This window comes from Lagenorhynchus albirostris, chromosome 11 (assembly GCF_949774975.1).
Source record: "Lagenorhynchus albirostris chromosome 11, mLagAlb1.1, whole genome shotgun sequence".
Taxonomy (NCBI): Eukaryota; Metazoa; Chordata; class Mammalia; order Artiodactyla; family Delphinidae; genus Lagenorhynchus; species Lagenorhynchus albirostris.
The window spans coordinates 4,068,503-4,090,169 of NC_083105.1; the positions used below are offsets into that span (position 1 = coordinate 4,068,503).

At 65.3% G+C, this 21,667-nt stretch overlaps 1 protein-coding gene across 1 annotated transcript in view; it reads right to left on the bottom strand.

Moving 5' to 3' along the window:
- Positions 1-2,376: 2,376 nt before the first annotated feature.
- Positions 2,377-21,667, bottom strand: part of LOC132529861 (uncharacterized) — a 39,868-nt gene continuing 20,577 nt past the window's right edge. The window contains exons 2-6 of the mRNA XM_060166913.1: positions 16,756-16,883; positions 14,459-14,530; positions 4,741-4,999; positions 4,449-4,579; positions 2,377-2,560 (exon numbers count right to left, since the gene is read on the bottom strand). Coding sequence (XP_060022896.1) covers positions 4,460-4,579; positions 4,741-4,999; positions 14,459-14,530; positions 16,756-16,883 — 579 coding nt within the window. The 3' untranslated portion in view covers positions 2,377-2,560; positions 4,449-4,459. The remainder of the gene's footprint in view (positions 2,561-4,448; positions 4,580-4,740; positions 5,000-14,458; positions 14,531-16,755; positions 16,884-21,667) is intronic.

Sequence of the window (21,667 nt, forward strand, 5' to 3'; positions counted from 1 at the left end):
TGCCTTGGTCCCAGAGGACAACAGGGGAGGAGAAGATGGGGCACTCCACTGTGAAGGCCTCTTCTTTATGACTTACACAGCCAGCAAACTGCAAGCTGCAAACTCCTACACAGCCATCAAGACCCAGCTCAGATGGCCCCTGCTCTGGGTTCCCGTGGCCCCTGACCCATAGTGCAGCAGCAGCTCCTCAAGGCCAGGTGGGCCACGGATGGGTGTCGGGTTGGAGAGAGGGTGCTGGACTGCACAGACGTGGCCATGCCGGGCTGGGTGGGCCAGACAGGAAGCTTGGGATGGGTGGGGGCTTGGGCAGAGATAGCGGCTTGGGGACAGTCATCATGGTGGGAGGGGAGGACGGTCCTTCCAATGCTTCAGGCTGCTGCACTCAGGGCTGAGAGGTGCCCAGCTCAGCCCACCTCTCCTCCCTCCGGGACCCTGGCTGGAGCAGGAGCCTCCTCTGGCCTCTGTCACAGGGTCCCCGTCCCAGACCACTGCCTGGGACCTGGACCTGTCCGAGCCCTGTCTGTCCCCTCAGGCGCTGGGCACTTGGAAGCTGCAGTGGTGTCCCGTTCTGTGTACCCCGGGCCGTTGGCAAGAGCCAGCCTGGAGTTCTCTTCTGCAGGGGCTTGTGGGGTGACGGGGGGCTGCTCCAGCTGGGGCAGATGGCAGCTCATTGCGCTCATTGCGCTCTGTGGGCACAGGGACGGGGATCGGACGCAGCCGTGGCAGCACCTCCCCCCGAGGGTGCTCTGGGCGCTGGGTCAGACACAGACGGGTCTCTTCTGACACCCAGGCTGTGACTGTGGGGACAGGCTTCAGCAGACACCAGCACGAGAGCCTAAGACCCCCGACAGAAACGTGAGTGAACACTTGGGATGGCAGTCAGCCCAGGATGGACACCCGAAATAAGGGCTACCCCGGACACTGGCCTAGGGGGGCTGGGCGTGGCAGACGGGAACTTCCGGGCCCCAGTCAAGCACTGGGTCTGGGGTGGCCTCGGGGATCGGGCCCTGGACTGTGCTCTGAGCTGCTGACTGGGGTCCGCACCACCTGCAAGGAGGCCTCTGCGGGCTGAGTGACGCCTCTGGGGCCTGGGTCCCAGAGCTGTGCTCAAAGCGGGTGTGAGTGGGGTGCAGGCTGCGCGGGGGTCCGGGGTCCAGGACTGAATCCATCAGGAAGACCCGAAGGCTGTGGGGGCGGCGGACTAGCGTCCGGTGACCCCCGGTGGCCCAGAGGCAGCTCCCCCGTCAGGCCACGCCCACACCGCCCACGGCAGACGGCAGACGCCCCGCCCCTGGGCTCCCAGAACAAACAGGGGCAGACTCCAGATTCCCATGACAGCAGCTTTTATTGAGATCCGAGTGTGCACAGGGCGGCCTCCCACCCGCCTGGCCTGGGCTCAGGCCCCCAAGTCATCTGCCGAGTCCCCTGCGGAGCGCGGGGGCGGCCCTCCCGTGGGACGACGCTGGGCCCCTCAGGGAAGGCAGTAGGTTGTATAGTTATCTTCCGAGGGGGCAACATCACTGCCCTGAAACCACACAACCTACTACCTCACCCCGCCGGTGCCCGGGTTTGGGAGGGTCCGCCGTCCTGCCGCTGCCCCCGGCCCAGCCCCGGCCCCTCCTGGTGGTCTGCAGCCACCAGAGCCGAGCTGGAGGGCTGGGCAGGCGCAGGGGAGGAGGGACGTGCAGACGGCGCCTTGGTCCCCACGCTGGCCAGTCCACCTGCGCTTGCTGGGGGTGGAACAGGCTCGTGCCCACGAGGGCTGCCGTGGGCTCGAGGACATTCCTCTCACTCCCTGCCTGGGAGAGGGGAGCCCTGGCCTCTGTCCCTCCGCTGACCAGAGGCCTGACACTGAGCTGGGCAGGCTGTGGACTCGGGGGACGTGCTGATCGAGGCCGACCCCGTGGGCTGCCCTGGGGTGCTGTGCTGCAACGCCAGCCAAGCCTCAGCTGGCCCGGTCCTCCTCGGGCCCGAGGCTACTCCTCCTGGTGCCCCGTGCCGGTCACAGGGATGCATCTGAGGGCAAAGTCCAGGCTGGGGGCCGCCCAGGAGCCTGATGTGGGGCACGGGGATGTGGACGGGGGAGGGGTGGGCTGCCCAAACTGCCCATCGGGTCCATCAGCTCTCAGCGCAGCGTGGGGAGAGGGAAAGGTCGACTCTGAGCCCTGCCCTCCTTGGACACTTCACACGGTACTGCCCTCAACCCTCATCTGCCCCCTTTCACAGGTAAGGAAACTGAAGCCCAGAGAGGTCAAGGGACCCGCCCCAGGTCACACAGCAAGTGGAACCTAGGCCTGTCAGACTTACCACCCGGCAGCCACTGCGCCCACCCTGCTGAGGCTGCGTCCCCACCCCCCACCCTGCCCACCGCACCCCCCTCCAGCAGCCAGGGTCCTGGATGCTGTCCACTGTCGATATTACAGCCACTTCAGGAAAGACAGTAGATTGTATAGTTATCCCATAGCAGGGCAGAGCCCCAAACTATACAACCTACTACCTCACCCCAAAGGGCCGTCAGTCTCGGCGCCTGGAGGGACATCATGGCTCCCAGAGGCATCTCCTGGAGGGGGAAGGAGGAGAGCAGCAGGGGGACGGGGGTCAGCGTTGTGCTGGGGCGCTGAGGGCACGGGGACTGGCAGGCGGGTCAGGAGAGGGCCCGCATACCCTGGGAGCAGCCCCACAGGAGACAACCACCAACCAGGGAGGGAGAAGGAAAGAGGGAAGAGAGGGAGGGAGGGAAACGTGCGATGTGGCTTTCGGAAAAGCGCTACAGGTGATGGGATCACTCCCATCTGGATAGGAGTGGATGAGTGACCATGGTGTCCCCAAGGGACTTCTGCACCGGTGACACTGGGAGGAAGGCTGTCATCTGCTAGAGGCCAACCCATGTCCAAAAGGGGCTACGCATGCCCACCTGGCCCCCACCTCTGACGGCACCGCCCACCCCTGGCTCCCTGCTGCCCCAGGACACACCTCCACCCACTGGACAGGTGTGGACTCCCTCCCCGTGGGCTCTGCTTGGTCTGGTCCCACCATCCAGGGTGACCTGGGCTTTTCCCATCTCAGGAGAGGCTATAGAATATTCTTACTTTCCAAAAGGGAACCTGGCTCCCAGGAAAGGCTGGTCTGTGCCATTTGGTCTTCACTGGCCTGGTGAAGCTAGGATCACCGATGCCATTTCGTAGCGAGGAAGCTGAGGCTCGGATGGGTCCCAGGCAGGGGGCAGGGCTTGCCCTCGGGCTCTCCCCGGCGTGGCCTCACCCACTACTGCACAGGGGGCCTCGTGCCCAGTCCCAATAAACAGGGCAGCTGCTGCTCCCTGAACCCCAAGGGGCACGAAATGGTCCCAGAACCCTCCGCTAGTGATGAGGACACCAGGGCCCACACCTAGCGCGGGACACTGAGGTGCGGTCACCTGGGAGTTGGGCCAGCAACACCCCAACGCAGCCTGCCCCCCAAGACCTGGCTGGCCTGTGCTCACTGGCAACCCTGTCTTTCCTTGAGGCCCCAGAAGGAAATCTTCACGAGAGGGCCTCGAGGTCCCGTCTCCCGGCCTCCACTTGGACTTCTTGGCTGGCGGACAGGACCAGGGTGTCCCTAAGGACCCTCCAGGCAGAGCCAGCCAGCCTCTAGGACGGGGGGCGAGGAGAGGGTGACCAAGGGCCTTCCTTCGACGCACCCCCACCCTGGCAACGATGCGTGGTCCAGGCAGGCAGCTTCTGGCTGTGTTTGTGGACGGGCAGCCTGGTGCAGCCGCCTCGTGGGGTGAGCGGCTGCCGTGAGCCTCATCGCTGGGGAGGCCGAGGACACGGCGCCCAGCCCAGGGTGCTGCCGAATGTCTCGGAGTGACCCTGAGGAGGCCCCTGAGCGCGGGCTCTGGCTCCCAACTTAGCCCCGGATACCCCCAACGGCCTCAGGCTGCAGGGGCCCCCTGGCTCCGACCGCCGGCCCTAGCAGGCTGAGGGCGGCACGGGGCAGGACAGCCCAGCAAGTGGAGCTGGCTGCGAAGCCGGGCCGGCCTCCCCACCGTGCTTCTCCGACGCCTCTTCTGCCCTCGTGGGCCTGGGCCTCCTCACTGAGAGGCGGGGTCCCTGCAGCAGCTGCTCCCAGGAGATCCGAGTGGCTGCCAGGCCGCCCGTAGTTAACACTGGGCTGGAACCCACGCGTGTGTCACTACTCAGACCCGCCTGCCCTGCCCTGGGCCGGGGCTTCAGCTCCAGAGCCTGCAGTGCTGACCCCATGAGAGCCCCAGCCCAGCCCCGGGCTGGGCTCCACGGGGTAGGGAGAGGCAGGGAAAGAGAGCGGGGAGACTGACACACACACACACACACACACACACCCGGTCCTCCCTGGCTGTCACCACAAGCACCCCGACCCCCAGCCCAGCTGGGAGAAGCAGATGTGACTGGTTCCCCGCATTCAGCCTTTCTGTTCCAGGCCAGACTCACCCGTGTGCGTCTCAGGTCGACATCAGCGGCCTGTGTATTAGGATCGCAGCGGAGGGCTGGAGAAAAGGGGGCGACGGGCCCTCGCGGTGCACGGGGAGGCGGGGCCTGCGTTCCTCTTCCATGCAGACACCCTGCGGCAGACGACGGCTCCGTCAGGCCACGTCCAGCCTGAGGTCACAAGTGCATCGTGGGACACAGCTCTGACCACATCCCTCCCCACTACAAACTCCCCCATGACTCCCTACTTCCCAGAGAAAAGGATGGTGGGAAGGGCGTGCAGCGCAGATGTCACCTGTGCTGTCCCGTGTCCTGTGACAGTCCTCTGGGCATTCAGCAGGAGTGGCCGTGCACCCACGCCAAGGCCAGGGGTGGGCCTGTCTCCTGCATGAGGGCCCAGGGCGAGGCCTCCTGTGGGCTCTGGCTGGGCTGGGAAGAGTGGGACAGCCGTGAGGTGTCCCCGCCAGCGGGGACGGCCCCGCCCTAACGCTCGGCTCACCGTTGAGTAAGGCTGGCCTCGGATAGAAGCTCCCATCTCAGTGCCACTTCTTGACCTGTTTGGGGTTTAGAAGAAAGTCACAGGCGTCAGGTTTGGAAGAGCCGCAGCTATGCCCCTCCAGCGGCCGCTCCGTGCCTCCTTCCTGGACTCGCCCGGCCGCCTGCTCCAGGTCCCGCATTACAGCCCAGCCCGTCTCACCACGGCCTCTTGCCTGGGGACACACCCTGTGCAGAGGCCCGGAGGGAATGGCCTCTGTGGCTGCCTGTGCTGGACGATGCTGGGTCAGAGGTGAACAAGACCCAGGCCTCGTCCTTGAATGGCCAGGGCCGCCGGCGTTCCCGTGCTGGGTGGCCAGCGCCCCAGCAGGCTCACACCGACGCTCTGGGGCCTGGAGGGTGGGGCGCCCAGGGGAGAAGGGACGTGTGCCCACCTCCTGTGCGCCTGGCACTTAGTAGGACCCAGGAGGAGGAGCCAGACCCCCCACTTCACAGCGGAGGCTCCCGACAGGCTGACGCTCCTGCCCTGGGGCAGGCGAGGCCTGGGATCATCCCAAGAGCAGAAGCCCCGGGGAAGGGGCGCCCAGGACCCAGGCTCTGAGGCCTCAGCCAGGGCTCACTCAGTGAATTGCAACCCCACCTGGCTCCGGCCCATTCCGGCCAGGTGCCCTCCCGGGACCAGCACAAGGGAAGGGACACAGGTGTAACACGAGCACACAGCCGGCCTGCTGGCCAGCTGCAGAGCCTCTGAGGCTGAGCCCGAGACGCTGGACTTTGAGCCAGACCCACTTGGGTCTGTCCATCCCTGCCACGGGCCAACCACTGAGCCTCAGTGTTCCCGGCCACTAACAGGGATGGGAAGATTAGCCCATCTGGCTGCGGTGGTCCTGTCCTGGCCCCTCTCCCTCAGCGCTCCAGAGGCCAGACTGTCCATCACCAGGGCTCACGTCTCTGTGCTGCCGCGCCTCTGCGCCCCGCCCAGCCTGGCTCCCCTCACGTCCCCCTCCAGCCTCCCAGAGCAGGAAAATGCCCTGGGCAGCCCTCCCCCACCCTCCCCACCCGTCTGCCAGCCCCCCGCTCCCCGCACCTCTCGGCCCTTGCCCTGGCCTGTCCTGTGCCAGGAGGGACCGTCCCATTGTTCCTCTCCTTGCCATGAAGACCCTGTGCTTCCCACACACGTGCCCGTCTCTTACTGCCCATCGGGAGGGCAGTGGTGCCCAGACGAATCCTAGCTCTGCCCTGGTTCTGGGACTGGGCCTTGCGCTCCTAGGCTCCAGGCCTCATGCCTGGACACCCAGACCCACGGCAGCCATGTAGCTGACGTGAGCGGTGCCCGTGAAGGTGCCCACGGACGGTGGGGACTTTCTCCCTCCATGAGGGCCAGGCGGGCTCCTACACATTCACAGCCTATCCAGGTGACCAGGCAGCAGATGCCGTACCCCCGGCAGGGTCCCCTGAACCCTGGCTTTATCCACCAAGGCACAGCTCCCACACAAGCTGGCTCTTCCTTTAGCCAGCAACCCAGGTTTGGGGGGACGAAGGAGCCCTGACATTTCTGGGTCTGTGACCTGATCGTGGAGACATTTCTGAGCTGGGAAGTGGCCCCAATCCCACGTGCCAGGGGACGTGATTTGCTGGCCCTCCTGCCCCACGGTCCTAGAAGCGACCACGGGTCTTGGCCCAGGGAGGGACGGCAGACACCTCCCTTCTTCCGGCGGGATGGCAGGGGTCTGAGAGCTCCAAAGGGACCCTTCCCAGTCAGCCTGGACGGGGCGGTGGCAGGAGCAGGCAACGCGGCGTGAAGAGGCTCCCTGAGCAGGGCTGCGGGGAGCGGGCAGTCAGCAGCCGCCCTGCCATCTGCCACCGCCGGCTCAGCCCCAGTCCCCAGTGTCTGCCTGTGGGCAGGGCGCCGGGCAGGCCCGGGCTGGGAGGAGCCAGGCCAGCCGGGGACAGGTGTGTGGGAGGCCTCAGTGGGCAGGTGGCCTTTTCAGGGCCAGGCGGATGTCTGGAGCGAGCGAGGCAGACAGACGGTGTCACCCTGCAGTCACCTCGGGCTTGGCTTGGGGCCACCGGGAGCTGGGACCCCCCCATGGCCGCCCCCCCACTGCTGCCCCGATTAGGTTTCTCCCCATAAAGCGGCCAGTGTGTCTGCTCGGCAAGCCATGCCAACAATGGAGTCTGGGAAAAAGGCGCGGGGGTGGCGTCCGGGGGCCGGGTCTGCGTGCGAACACGGCCCATAAAGTTAGCGAGACGTGCGCACCGGGCAGAGGCCAGCTCAGGCTGGGCGGGGGCTGTGCGCCCGTCATGCGCCGGGCAGGGCCGGGCACACACTGAGTGGGGCACCCAAACTCAGGAATCAAGACAAATGTTTCAATACAAAATTTTTTAAAAATGCAAAGAGGCCCATGATATAAGGATATCAAACTTAAATAAGGGCACAACGGATGGTTACCAACTCCTCTTTCTGCCTCAGGTTCCAACAGCTCAGCTGAGCACGGGGCCCAGTGGCTTCATTGCCCCCAAGAGCGCCCCTCAGGGACAGAGGGGCAAAACTAGGCTGGAAGCCGGATTTCTGACCCCAGGCTCTTCCCACGGCCCTGCACACCTCTAGGCGGCGCAGGCCACGCAGGTGGGGAAGTGGTTCCTCCAGACAGGAGCCCCTGCGCCAGCCCCCTGGGGTCCACCCCAGGCCTGCCTCCCTTCCCAGGGGCCCAAGGTGCTCTCTTGTTGGTTCCCTTCCTGCCCAGCCTCCCCGAGACAGACGCCCGTGTGCTCTGGGTCGGGGTCTCCCATCCCGGGAGTCTGTGCCCCGCCCCTGCCTCCCTGCTCTCCTGTCCCCAGAGAGCTCCAAGCTCATAGGTGGAAGGTGGCCAGGCATGGGAAATGTCCACTCCCCAGGGAAGGGGCCAGACACGTACCGGGGGCCGAGTGTCACTGCCCCCAGACGTGTGAGTCTGAAAGCCCACAAGAGTCCTAGCATCCAGGAAGCTGGGGGCCTGGTGCTGGCCGGGGAGGCCCGGATGGCCCAGGCAACGGGATCCAGCCCTGCTCTACAGACATACCTGCACCCATGGGGGCCATGGGCATGGGGTGGGGGTGGGGATAGATGGTTCTGGGGGCTGCCAGGCCGTAGTTCTGACCCCTGCTTTGGCCCCAGCCAGCGATGGGCCTCGGGCAAAGTTAATCAGCACCTCTGGCCTCCGCCGTTTCCTCTGTAAAGTAGGGCAAGGATGCCAGGGCTGTCGGGAGGAAGGTCCAGGTGCCTCTGCGCCAGGTGGGGGGAGGGGGGATCACCAGGGGAAGCTGCTCTTCACCGCGGCAGGGTTTGCTCAGAGTCCAGAGGGAAGAGCCAGCAGGCAGAGCCCTTTCTGAGCCTGTGGGTGTCTCCATCGGGTGCTTAACCATTAGGCAACAGTGTTAACCTCAAAGGCGTGTATTTATCTGAAAATATTCTCAGCTCAAGCCGCATTCTGGGTCACAAGGTGAGGAGAGGGACGGAGAGAGGGGGAACCAAATGCAACCACGTCATTAAAAACGCCCAGTGTGAAACCGTGTTCTGGGGCAGCCCCACCTGGCGGCAGCCCCTCAGGAGGGCCCTTCTGCTGCGGGGCTCCCGGGCCCCCCGGGGGGCTCTGGGCCTGGCCTGGCATGTGGACCCGTGGCTCTGGTCTGGGCATTACACCATCCCGTCCTTGGCTGGGTTTCCCCGGGCCGGGCCGGGGGAGCTGAGCAAGCCCCACTTCATGGTGACGGAATGTTCTCTCCGGGAACTGCGAGAGGCGAGGCTGTCCGGGAAAAACCTGGGCCTCGTCCCGTGACTGTCCCAGCCTGGAAGGCTTGGCTGGGCCATAGGTGTCTGGGGAAGCCGCCCCGCCGCTCCTGAGGCCCTACTGTGCGCTCTTCTACACGTGTGCTGTCCAGCGAGGACCTGACCTTGGTCACCCAGAGAACACAGGGCAGAACTTGCCCTCAGTCCACCTGGCACGCCCCATGCTGCCAGAGAAACCGGCACAGTCCCTGTGAAACCACGCACTTTCCTCCAAACCCCTGCTTCTTTACGCGGACGTTTCCGTGAACCTCCTCCAGAGAGCACGCGGGCGGCCCTCGGAGGACCTCGTCGCGGGGCCCTGCCGGCGAGCGCTGGCGCCGGCGGCTCCCCGTCCACCTGCCACGGCCGCCGGGGCCCTGCCCTGGGCTGGCTCCTGGGGCAGTGGCGCCTCCTCTCGACCGCCCTCCAGGCCCTGCAGCCAGGACTCCTTGGACGCCCCGGGGCTGCTCCGCGGCCGCTTCCCCTGCGATCGCCGGGTGCTCGAGAGCAGCGGGTGCGGCAGGAGGCAGAGAGCTCCGCGCTGATGGAGGCGCCGGTGCTCCCGGCCTGGCCAGCGCTCTGCGGGCCTGAGGTCGCAGGGTCTGGTCTGCGGGGGCGTTGAGGCTCACCCCGCTCTGCGGCCCAGGCCCCAGGGGAAGTGCAGCTGCAGAGCGCCGCTGCCTCGCCTCGCTCCGCAGGGAGCTCGCCTCCCCCAGGAAGCCCCCACCCCTGCTTCCTAAAGACAGGGGGCACTGGAAGCCCGACTGAACACCGGGAGCCCCGGAGCCCGGCCCGGAGCCCCGAGGCCCTCAGGCAGGAAAGGGGGTGAGAAGGCCGGCAGAGGCCCGGGGCTGCCTCCGTGCACGGCGTGTCCGGGGGTCCACTCCCCCCACCCCGTCATTTCTAGAACTGTCTACACCGGCCGCCAGGGACTCCCTCCGGGGGTGCGGCTTTCACAACGGCTCTCCTGGGGGTGGTCTGCAGCGGGGAGGTCTGGGGCGGCAGGGTGGGGGCTCCCAGACGCCTCACCGAGACGTCGGTGGGTGCCAAGCCCGGGGTGGCCACGGCCAAGGCCGCGTGGGGCCAGAGGGCAGCGGTCCCCTCCCTGCGCCGGGCCTCAGCCTCGCACACAAGAGGGCGGACGGCGCCAGGAAGACAAAGGCGGCGAGGCGGGCAGGGCAGCCTGGAAGGATGAGGAAGTCTACCTGGGAAGCAGCCCCGCCTGGAGGGCCGGGCCAGGGAGAGGCGCAGGCAGCACCCTCTTCAGAACCGTCCTCGCGCCCGAGCTGCCAATCACCCCGCTGCCAGAAGCCCTGTCAGCCCTTCGGGGGGCTCTGGGCGGTCCCTGGGAAGGCTTATGTCCGAGACACCGGCCCTGATGCCCTCCTGACTGACGGGGTGTGTGTCCTCACTGGCCTGAGGGCGGGGCAGCCTCGACCAGGTGGCCCGAGGCGCCGTCCTGTGTTCTGGGGCCGTCCCAGCACAGCCCACCCCATGGTCCACGCCGGCACCCCCTTCCTGTCCGGTGCAGGGGGCACAGGGGTGGCTGCCGAGGGACACGGGGAAGACCCACCCCAGGGATGCAGGGCCAGGGCCCTCCCGACCCCCTGCAGCACCGGCCACTTCCCAAGCCTCCAGACCCCTGTCCTGCTTGCACGCCTCACACCCCCTCTGGGGAGCCCCCTCCGCACGGCCCCAGCAGACAGCATCTCACTCAGAACCCCAGATGTAAGGCGGAGACCAGAGGCAACGCTCTGGGTCCAGCCACGGCCATCCCTCCCAGCCTGTGCAGGGCGAAAACCCAGGATCGAGACCAATTCCACGTGAAAGACGGGTCGACAGGCCCAGGGGGTCGCCGTGCACTGGCCCAGGCCGCGGGCAGCAGTGGGGCCCTCGAAAAGCAACCGTCAGCGGAGGTGCTACTCACGCACCGGGGGCACAGCTGGCCTTGCGCTCTGACGGGGACGGGCAGGTCAGGAGGCGGTGAGGGGCCTGGGTCAAGGAACGAGACAGTGGAATTAGGGGGAGCCAGTGCCTTTTCTAAAGGGTGACTCAGCATGGCACGGAGCGCTAGAGCCACTGTCCCCCTCGCTCGTGTAACCACAGCTGTACTGACAACTCCCCAGGCACGAACCAAACAACCGTCCTCCCCAAAGGCCTCTCCCAGGAGTGGCTGCTCCTTGCGGGCTGCCCCACGGGGGTGGGGAGCTCAGTGGGGAAGAGCGAGCATCCCGGCCACAGGGCTCGGGGTTCGAATCCCTGTTGGCCCGATATTGCTGCAAATACGCGTAGTAGCACTTCCTGGGGCACGCACTCCCCGTCGGAAACTGGGGAAGGGCAAACACCCTGTCCCCTGGAACGCTCCGCGCACTGACCCAAGCCCATCGCACTGGGGAGCTCCGTCAGTCCTCATCACAACCCGATCTGGGGGTGAGGGAATGAACACAGAGAGGCTAAGTTATTTCCCCACCGTCACACCGCCAGCACAGGCGTCATCGGCCTCCCTGGCGTTACAGGAATGAGGGAACGAAGACCCAGAGACGTCTCCACCTACCTGCCTGAGGTCTCGCGGCTACTAGGAGAGAGCAGAGCCCCCTGTCCTGGGTAACCCCAGGGAGCCCCCACCTGAGACACTCAGTTTCCCTTCCTCAGGGTGAGCGGCCACGGGCCTTCTGGCTCCCCAGTTCTCCCAGGCCAGCCAGGCTGAGCGGGCACCGTGTTCTTGGAGAAGGGCAGCTCAGAGCCGGGCCCGGGGGACAGAGCGGGAGCCTGCTCTTTCCCCAGTCAGGGCTGGACACAGCTGAGCTTCTGGGGAACAAGGCCTCCGACAGGGGAAACGTCTGAAGGCAAGTACCCAGCTGAGCTCAGGCCGGGGCAGGAAACCCGGGCTGCACGGGCAGCAGCCCCGGCGTCACTGGGTCTGAGGGCCTCTTGGCTTCACTCCAGCAGGGGGACCCCTTATAAACCCTCTAGTCCACGTCGGGGGCCAGCCCAGCCCTCCCCCAGCCCCCGCTCAGCCTGCCCCCCAGGGAGACGGCCTCTCGGGATGTGTGGCAGCCCCGACACCTCGGGGATGCCATGCATTCCCAGAGCCCGGAGGTGTTTCCACCTCCCCTGCTGGGCGGCTCGCTCCTGGCTCAGTGGCCCGGGGCTGGCCCTTGACCTCCCTGAGCCTCGGCCCCCATAGGAAAGTGGCACCGAAAGATGCCCGTTGGCAGGGCTGCCGTGAAGACTGACCCGCGCGGGAAGAGCGTGGGCTCGGGGCCCGGCCCACAGGACAGAAAGTGCTTCGCGAGAGCCAACCAATCCAAGTCACCTGGTCCAGGCGTGGCTTGCAGGGTGGGCATCCCTGCCCCCGTCCTCCTCCTGTCCGGGGTCCACTGCACCCAGCCAGAGAGCACTGCTCAGCGCCAACAGCTAAGCCCTGAGCGGAAGCCGGCCTTTTGCGTTTTGTCAGTGTCTTCACTGGGACCAAAAAAGACAAAATGCCAGGTATTTAGGGCCTTAATTTTTCTGTCTGGTTAAATAAAGGACACTTGGATGTTTGATGTTAGAACAAACTCCTGCCCCTTAGGCTTGGAGGCCCCCTTTGTCCACGGGTGAAAAGATTAGGTACCACGTGTGCATCTGCAGAGCAGATGGGGGTCACGTCTTGGCATCGCCGTGGGGCCCCTTCTCCAGGCTCTGGCCCTACACGCGGGGCCGTATTAGGCCCAGCAGATACAGCTTCTGAACGTGGCTCTGCCATGGGGCGATGGGGGCCCACCGCCCAAGCCTTGATTTCCCGTGAACACACATTCACGCCAACTCCTAAAGAACGAACGGGGTAGCCTCTATCCCAGGAACCCAGGGTGCCAGGGAGGACAGGGACAATTCCCTTCAGAAAACTGGCCAGCACGGGGTGCTGACTGGGCCCACGTGGCTCCTGTCTGCTGCCCAACGTGGGTGAGGCACCAGGGCACGGGGGCAGGGAAAGAGCCCGGGGCGCCGCCCAGGCCCAGACCTCTCCCGTCCTGGGCCGAGTCTGGGCAGACTCACAGGAGAACAATTACGAGTCGGTGCAAAAACAAACCCCACCAAGTGAGTCACTGTCCCCCTAACCCTTCACTGCTCTCCCAGCCCAAGCCAGCAGCCCAAAGGGCTCGCCTGGCCCCCAAAGAACCTCCAGAACCCCAGACGAGGCCGGAGCTGGGCTGCTCCCAGCCCCCAAGCTCCCATTTCTGGGTGCACAGGATGGTCCCGGGCGGAACGAGGAGGGTGTGCACACACGGAGGGGGCGGCCCTCCCCGCCAGCCCCGGGCACGCGCTCGTCCTCGCGGTGACCGGGCTGCGTGGTCGTCCTGGTGGTTCCTCAGGTGCTGGACGAGCACTGAGTGAGCCCCAAGTGTGCGCACTGGCCCCATCTCCCATCCGTCGCACAGCATGTCCTGGACCTCGGCCGCTTCACACAGCCACCAGCGCCCTGGCCCGGGAGCCCCTCCCCACTCCTGGGCACGTGCCCTCGTGGCCTCCTGCGAGTGTCCGTCAGGGCCTGGGGCTCGGTCCCCGGTTCACACTCGGGTGCCCGAGCCTGTGTGAGGGATGCACCTCTCAGTGCCTACGTTTCATCTGGACCCAGGAGGCTGCCACTGCTGCCCGTGGGACGTTGAGGGGATCTCCCAGCGGGCGCCGAGAAAAGCACCTGCGCTAGACGGCCTTGAGCAAAGCCCAGAAGGCGCCATCTTCCCAGACACAGCCGCGCGGTCAGTCTCTGCTGGGTCTCCTTTCTCCCTGCGCCCAGCCCTGCTCTCTGCCTCTGCTCTGTTCTTCCTTTCCCATGCTATACCCCCTCATGTCCCCCTTTCCCCTCTGTCCCTGATGTCCCCAGGGGGGACCTCCCCCCTCCCTACCCGCGTCCCACCCCACCCTCGGGCACCGGCTGGCGCATGCCCTGCGTGCAGACACAAAAGCCCCGGGGCGGTGTCTGCGGAGTCTGGCGGGCAAGCTGGACCTGTAAACACATGAGACCCAGATGGCAGAGGGGTCCCGGGTCCTCTCCACACAGCCCTGGGAGGCAGGCCTGCCCCTGGCCATGGCAACAGAGGGGAGGGAGACGCCGCCAGTCTGGCCCCGACCCTCATGGCCCCACAGGCTCCCCAGGAGGCTGCAAGCAGCCAAGTGGGCCTGACAGTCTGCACGGCGGGCTGGCGCTAGGGGGCGGGGCGGGGCGGGGGGCCCAGTAGACTCTGAGCACCGCAGCCCCATCAGGGCACGAGGCGGAGGGGCAGGCTGGGACCTCCCCACCTGCCGAGCCCCTGAGCTCTGCCCGGCGGTCACTGGTCCCCAGCGCTTGGCCCCAGCCCCCCCACCCCGGAGCCCTGCCGTGGCTGCCGCCTTGCAAAGGGGGTTCATTCAGCTTATGTGCAGGGGGGGCCGGGAAGACGTCACGGGTCCAGCTTCCTGGGGTGAGACCTGGGCGAGCCCGACTCCTTACTGACCCTGGTCCCTCGGCCGCAGAAAGAGGCTGGTGGGAGGGCAGGGCCGCGGGGGGAGCGCCCGCAGCTGAGCCCGAGCAAATGTGCGAGAAGTACCCGCCCAGCGATCCTCCAGAGGCCGTGTGGGCGTGTGTGCACATGCGTGTGCAACACATGTGCGTGTGTCCTTTCAGGCATGCCCAGCCCAGGGTGGCGTCTGGAGGGAGGGGGTGGGGAGCTCGAAACGCTGCGCTGACCTGAGGGTGGCACGGTCGTCCAAGCTCCAGGTGTCAGCCAGGGACCAGGGTGCCGGGAAGAAGGGGTGAGACCTGGGTGCAGAGAGAGGTGCTGGGTAAGTCTTGGGAAGGAGCCCTGGGTGTGTGCGGGGTGCACGCCCTGCATCTGTACCCTGCTGGCTCTGGCCCACCCTGCCCTAAGACTCCGCGAGGCCCAGCACAGCTCAGGGGTCACTCAGAGCCTCGCAGGGGGACGTTACCGGCCAGGAGACCATTGCATCAATGTGACTTTGTGCCCAAAACACTGGGGCTGAAACACCCTGGTTTTCTGGGGTCACCTTCTCCAAGGGGCAGCAGGTGTGGCTGCAAGAATGTAGATCTGGGGGACGGAGAGACACAAGGTCAAAGTCAGGCTCAGAGAGGGCTGGGGGTCCTCACTGCCGCTCTCTCAACCTAGGTTTCTAGGGTTTGGGAGAACTCAATGAAACAAGGTGTGAGATGCTCAGGATGATGGAGGGGTGCAGCTGTGCTGAGCATGAGGGAGTTCCCTCCCTCTCTTTCTGCCCGGCCTCACTGGGGCCTCTGGGGTAACCCTGAGTGTTTGCACCAGGCAGCTCTCTCTCAGCAACACTGTGCTGAGACAGGACTCCCTAAACAGCACTTCCTGCAAGGGATAGTCTTTCCCTCTTTGCTTTGGCTGCTAGGAAGCTCAGAGCTGAACTGACAGAACTGGGAAATGCCTACATGACGTGGACTCTCTAGGCCTACCTGCGATTTTCCCTTTGCCCCAATTTCCTCAGCTGTTTATTTTTACTCTTCTGCATTGTCGATATTGCTCTAAGCCGCTTCACACATATATTTCTAATGTGGCACGACATAAACAAAAAAAAAATAAATAACACCTTAGTTCCCTTCCTGCCTATACGACTGGTGAAGGCCGTGTGCGTAGCAGGCTTCATCTCTGCAAGTGGTGGGCTGTGATTGGTCCCGAGCCAGACCCCCGCTTCTCAGCCAGGTTTGGCATCCCCTTCTGCTCTTTGGTGTCTGGTAAGGAGGCAGGGAGAAGTAGGGACGCCCTTTTTGCAAATGAGAAAACAGAACCCCAGGCAGGGGCCATGGCTTCCCTATGATCACACGGCAGGGAAGGTGGGGTGAGGCTGGGGCCCGGCAGTCTGACCCTAGGCTGTGGCTCGGTCTTCTGCTACACTGTGGTCATTCCCATGAGCCCTCAGATGCTGTCCCAGGAGACGCTTTGTAACACTGACAGAGAACCTCGGGGGTCTGGAATACCCCCCGGCAGGTGGGCACCCTGTCCCGGTGATGGGCAAACAGACCCACGACCACCCGTAGAGCTGCTAGGATCCTGAGGCCCCAGAGCGGTCGCCTCTCCCTACTCAGCCACCTCTGGCAGTGTCCTTGCTAACAGGGCCACCTCCATGCCCTCCCCAAGCCTGTGAAGTTGACCCGAAGCCACGTGGCCACAGCAGGCCTGGGTTCCTGGGCCACTGAAGCCCTCCTGGCTGCCTCAGAGATGCTGCTAACAAAGTCCCCTGGCCACTTGGAGCAGAGGCTGCCACAAGTCCCCACGCTGCACGGGGCAGGAGCTGGCTTCGCCTCGACCCACCCCTTCCTCTCACCCAGCCCCCAGCACAATAAACCCAAAGTAACGAATAGATGAGGCCGGGCGCTGCTGAGCTCCGGCGAAGGGAGAGGAGGCCAGGAGAGCGCCACGTTGGGGAGTTTTTTGTCTTTCGGTGGGTTAAAAACCCCTGCTGCTTCTCGGGGGCAAAGGCTGTGTCCCACCCCCAGGCCCTCACCGAAGCCACGGGTGTTCTAGGCTGTGCACCCCAAACTCTGCTAGGAGGTATTCCTGCCTAAGTCTTACAGACGGGTAAACCGAAGCTCAGGGCACCAAAGAAGCCCACCCAGCTGGACAGCTCGTCAGAGGTGGGCTGGGGGCCGTGGGCACTGACAGCACAGAGCTGGTTCAGGGGAGTCTCTGTGCCAACGAACTGGGTGGGGCCTCCCTGCTTCCATCTGCTTCCAGGAGGCCAGCCGGCCAGCGCCGTGATCGGGCCACAGGGCAGGTGCGGGGCTTGGCGGGACCAGAGTGGACAGGGAATCCTTTGCTCTACTCCCTCGCTCCTGGTGGCGGAGCGGGATCTCTTCCACCTGCCGGGGGCCAGGCCGAGCCCGGCCCTCGGGAACTCTGGGCAGGGTGCGCCCGGCTGGCTGCGGGTTGGGGCCTGTGAGGAAGGGGCTGGTGCTGGGGTCTCCCAAGACCGGGTCCATGTTCCCCTCCCGGCCTGGCTGCTCACCTCCTGGGCTGCCTCACCACCCAGACGCAGGGCAAACACCGTCCACCTGGCCGTGTGGTCCTGGAGCGTCTTTTGAAGGCCACGACAGGTGTGCACTTTCTCGGGGGTGCTCTGGGACCAGCCATGCTCTGCAAGAAATGAAGTGGCGGAGGAGTCAGCTCAGCAGGTCTGGTGGCTCACGGCCCGAGCACGGAGCGGGAGCTCAGCGCGGCCTCTCCCCACACCGCTCATTCACCCCCTCATGCCGCACCTGCAGATGGGCCTAGCCTGCTGCGTGCTGCCGACGAGCTGCCTCGGCGCCCAGAGGTTAAGGGCCTTAGAGGTGAAGGACCGCAAAGAAAACCTCTTCTGACCGTCTGGCTGCCCCACTGCCACCCCTGGTGCTGGACTTACACTCAAACCCCGACCGCTGGCTCCCCTGCAGCCCAGCCACGCACATCCTCCAGCGTCTGCAGAGGAAGGGGGCTGGCGAGACTCGAGGCGCCTGCTCCTGGCAGAGCGAGGTCGCTGCTTCACGGCACCCCTGCCCCCTTCACTCCGGCCCTGCTTTGGCACCCACCGTTCCCTGGGGCCAGAATGTTGGCCTGCCATCAAAGGACTAATTCCTACCCATCCTTTAGGTCACCTCCCGCAGGGGGGCCTCCTGGACCGGGAGCCATAGGTCAGCTCTAGCGGTAGGTTGGGGGGTCCCTTGAAATCAGCTCACGGACGCTCGCACTCCCTGTCTCCCCACAGGCAGGTAGCTCTGCGGCAGGGACCACCTCTTAGGCAGTGGTGTGACCCTCAGGGCTAGCATGGTGCCCAGCACCCAGGAGGCATGGAAACGTCCCCATTCGCTCGTCAAACAATGCCCAATACTTAGGAACAGAAAGTGCAGACGTGACTCTGGGTCTTTCCCGAATGAGCCAGTGAGGGCATACCCTAGGACCGAGCAACCGTGCACACCAAGGCCCCGAAGGCTAAGCACAGGCCCAGAGGCCCTGCCCCGGGCTCCGGCCGCCGAAGGCGTACAGTCCCAAAGCAGGGATGGCTCGTCCTCGGTGACAACAAAACAGCAAATCCAGACGGAGGTCTGAGCCTCCATGACTGGGAATTCTGCTGGGCCTCGGCTGGACTCACAGGTCGGGGCAGCTACCCAGGCCCCGCTCCTTTCTCAGGCCTCTGCCCCAGGCCCCATGTGACGGGGTGGCCGGGAGGAAGGTGGGTCCGGGCGCCAAGGCCCCAGGAGCGTGCTGGTGACCCCACGCTCTCCTGCCTGCGCCCAGGCGCAGGTGTGTGGCTCCCACAGACGCCGGTCCTCTCAGGAGCGCGTCCCTGTCACCGGCGGACCGGGGCCGAGCTCCCTGCAGACGGGTGAGAGCTGTGCGGGCGCCGGGCAGGGAGCCGTCGGGCTGAGTCTCTCCAGGTACCGCCAGGCAGCTAGCTCAGCGCCCTCCTCGGCAGCAGGGTCTCTGGGACACGCGTGGGACTCGTAAGGTGCTCAGAGGCTAGAGGGGACCTGCTGGCGGCTTCCCAAGGATGTGCTCGAGCCCCCCGCCCCGGACGCTGGGTCGAGCTTGCAGCAAGACCCCACCTCCTGGAAACGGAGACGGGAACCTGCACCCTGTCTACGCGCGGCATGGCCTCAGGACCCCGAGTCACGCGGCTCTGGGTGCCTCCCCCACACACGCTGCCCAGCGCCTCTCGCGGCCTCAGGTTCCCCGACTGTAGTACGGGGACCACCAGGTCTGCGGCCCAGAGCGTTGTGCAGGTTCCGAGAGAAGCTGGGGGCCAGGAGGTCAGCCCAGGCCTGGTTGCCACCACCGCACGGAGCCTGCACGGGCTTCTGGTGAGCACGTCACCATCCTGTTATGTCGAGGGGAGCACCTACCCCCCCCACCGCCACCCCATTAAGAAAGGATGGCCTTGAGGCCGCACAGCCCCGCCTGGATGGCTGGACTCCCTCCCTGTCTCTCCTGACAGTGCGATGGGCTGCCCGGTGAGGACCCCTCTGACGGCCCCTCCCGGGCGGCACCTGGGCTGGGGTAGCTCCAGTGACCTCACCTGGGCGATGGGGCAACAGCTCTGGGGCCCACCCAGGAGAGACCACAGACCAGGGACCCTCCAACAGCACGGGGGGGCCGACGGCACTTCCACCCACTCTCTTCCCTCTGGACGGCGAGCACAGCCCGGCTGGCGCTCAAGAGCGGCACTACTGTGGGCGGCACGCTGAACCCCACAGGCCCAGCCGCTGAGGCCCCCCTTTTGCAGATAGCCTAGGTCGATATTCCTCTAGCTGACGCTGGCGTCAGAAATCAGGCTTCCAGGGCACAGGAGCTGCGGGAGGGGAAACAGCAGAAGGCCACGCTCAGCAGAGGAGAGCAAGGGGAGGTGGATGCCGGCCGCTCCGCAGGCTACCCCACGCCCGCTGTGCGCACTCGGCGGGGACGGGGTTTCTGTCCTGACAGGTGAGTGGAGCTCCGGCTGCAGGGGCAGGGGCGGCTCCGGGGCCCTGGCTGGATGCCTGAAAGTCACAGGAGCCACTCGTGACCATGGCTAGAAAACTCACTGGGACAGCCGGCCACAGGACCGTGCTGGGGCCAGGGAGCACCCCCCACGTCTGACCCCACGGCAGCGTTTACAGGATGCCCTCTCTCCGGGACGCTCAGTGCCCCCGGATCCTTTCACCCACGTGCCCAACAGCAACCACGGAACCACCAGGCTGAGTGACTCCCTCTGGGCTCCCTGGTCCGGCACCTGGCAACACCAGCGCCCTCCGCCTGCTCCCCGTGCCTGTGTGCTCCGGTCGGACACGGCGCGTCACCTGCCCTCGGAGCCTCTGAAGCTCTCCTGGGAGTGCATCGCGCCCCCGAGGGGCGGGTTGAGCCTCCACACCTGCCCTCTCTCGATGGGCCGGCCCACATCGTGTGCTGGAAGGGTGGCCAGGGGCCTCAGCCTGTCTCAGGGTCACTAGTGAACCCCGAACGGAAGCCCCCCATATTCCAGGATCTATGAGGCAGGTTGTGGGGGAGTGGGAGTGAGGGGGAGTCAGCCACACCTGCTGCCCCTGTTTGCTGTGTGGCTCCAGGCACAAGACTGCCCTCTCTGGTCCAGTTTCCTACCCTGTGATGTGGGACAGCCTGTCCACCTCGTAGGGCTGTGACATTACAGGTGACAAGAGTAAAAGTCCCAAACCCAAGGCTGGCTCGTAACAATGCTCCCTCCTCCCTGCCCCAGAACCACCCGGGCGCCGGCACTGCTCACAGCCCGTGCCCCACGACGTGGCCACCTGGATGGCAGCGCTGGCCCAGGCCATCTGGCGGCTCTTTGACCAGAGGCGGTTCTGTCCTCTGGAAGCTTCTGGCCCGGGGAGGCTGGCAGAGTCTGCTGGCACCGGCACCAGGCCCAGCAGGATGCCCCGGAGGCTGACCCCCACCTCACCCCGGCCCCTCCTCGCCCCTGCCCTGCGGAACATTCCTGCGTCCATCTACAGCGTGGCTGGAGGCCGCTGGGTTCCCATCTCAGCTCTGTCCTGTGACCTTGGACGAGCCCCTTCACGTCTCTGAGCCTCAGTCTCCTCATCTGTAATAAAGGAACAGTGAGGCCACCTCCTCAGATTCACACGCGTGATTAGACAACGCACGTGCTGTGCCCACGCACAGTGGGGCTCAGCAGATGGTCGCGTGCACTGCCGACCGCCCCCCAAGGCACTTCGAGGACATAAGACAAGTCACTGCACTCTGGTGCCTGGAGACATTTCTCCCAGCCTCTTGTCTGACAGCTGGCCAACTTGCCAGGGCTGGGGCCTGCGTGGACACAGCTGAGCGCAGGCCTCGGGCAGGAGGCTCTGAGCCGCCAGCAGGAACTCTGATATCAGCCGAGCTTCAGGGCCCAGGCCCACGGCCCAGCCGCACCCCCAGAGGGCTCAGCCCTGCCTTGTCAACACTGGTCTTCAGCATTCAACTTGGCCTCTCTCAGAGGTCACACGTAGGAGAAACACCCTCCCTGCAAACGCCAGCTACTAACGAATCGTGCAGAAACCACCCCTCAACGTATGTGCAGAGGTGCCGTGGGAAGCGCTGGGACCTGGCCCTGGGCGATGCTGTGCCGGCCGGGCCCCCAAGCCCTCGGAGGGGCCCGAGATGGGTCAGGAGGAGCCAGAGGTCGGCCAGCGAGCCTCCGGTCCACGTCCTCCAGCCTCCCTGAGTTGCCAGATGCACACACCAGAGGTAGGTCCCCAGCTCTGCCACTTCACTTGGGCCACAATAGCTCCAGTAGGGACTTGGGGAGCCGACGGCTACCAGGGCAGGCAGTGCGGCCAGGGTGCAGGTGAGCTCAAGTCGACACAGCCTCTAGTGGCAGACCTGCTAGCCCTGGGGAGGAGCCCACGAACAGGCCACAGAGAACCTCCCGGGCTGTGTGGTCTTCAGGAAACTGGCCTCTCTGAGCCTCAGTTTTGTATCTTAAAAAGGGGCTGTTTACACCTACCGCCTGAAGCTGACATCAGAGCAGATGAACGAACACGGAATTCCCAAGAGCTTGGCCGGCACGCACAGTAGGTCCTCACAAAAGGCAACCGTCACCACCGGGGTGATCGCCAAGTCGGTTCCGGAAAAGCCAGCCATTGCCAGACGCACATCCGCTACATGGGGTCTGTCATGGACGAGGGCGGTGTCTGGAACGGCGAAATAACGGCCGGGCTCTAGCGTGACGACAAAACAGAGGCCCACTTTCCCTACAGATTCATTTCCAGGCATCAGACTCGGAACATCCCTAACGTGCGTCCAGACGTAAGGACAGGCTCTGCCTCCCGCCTCTTGGTGGGGGGTGGGGGGCACCCCGCATCAGAGCACCACCTCCCCCTAAGGGGCCTCTACTCCTTTTAAATGGCCAAAATGCACCAGGACGACGGTGCTGCCCTCACTGTGACCGC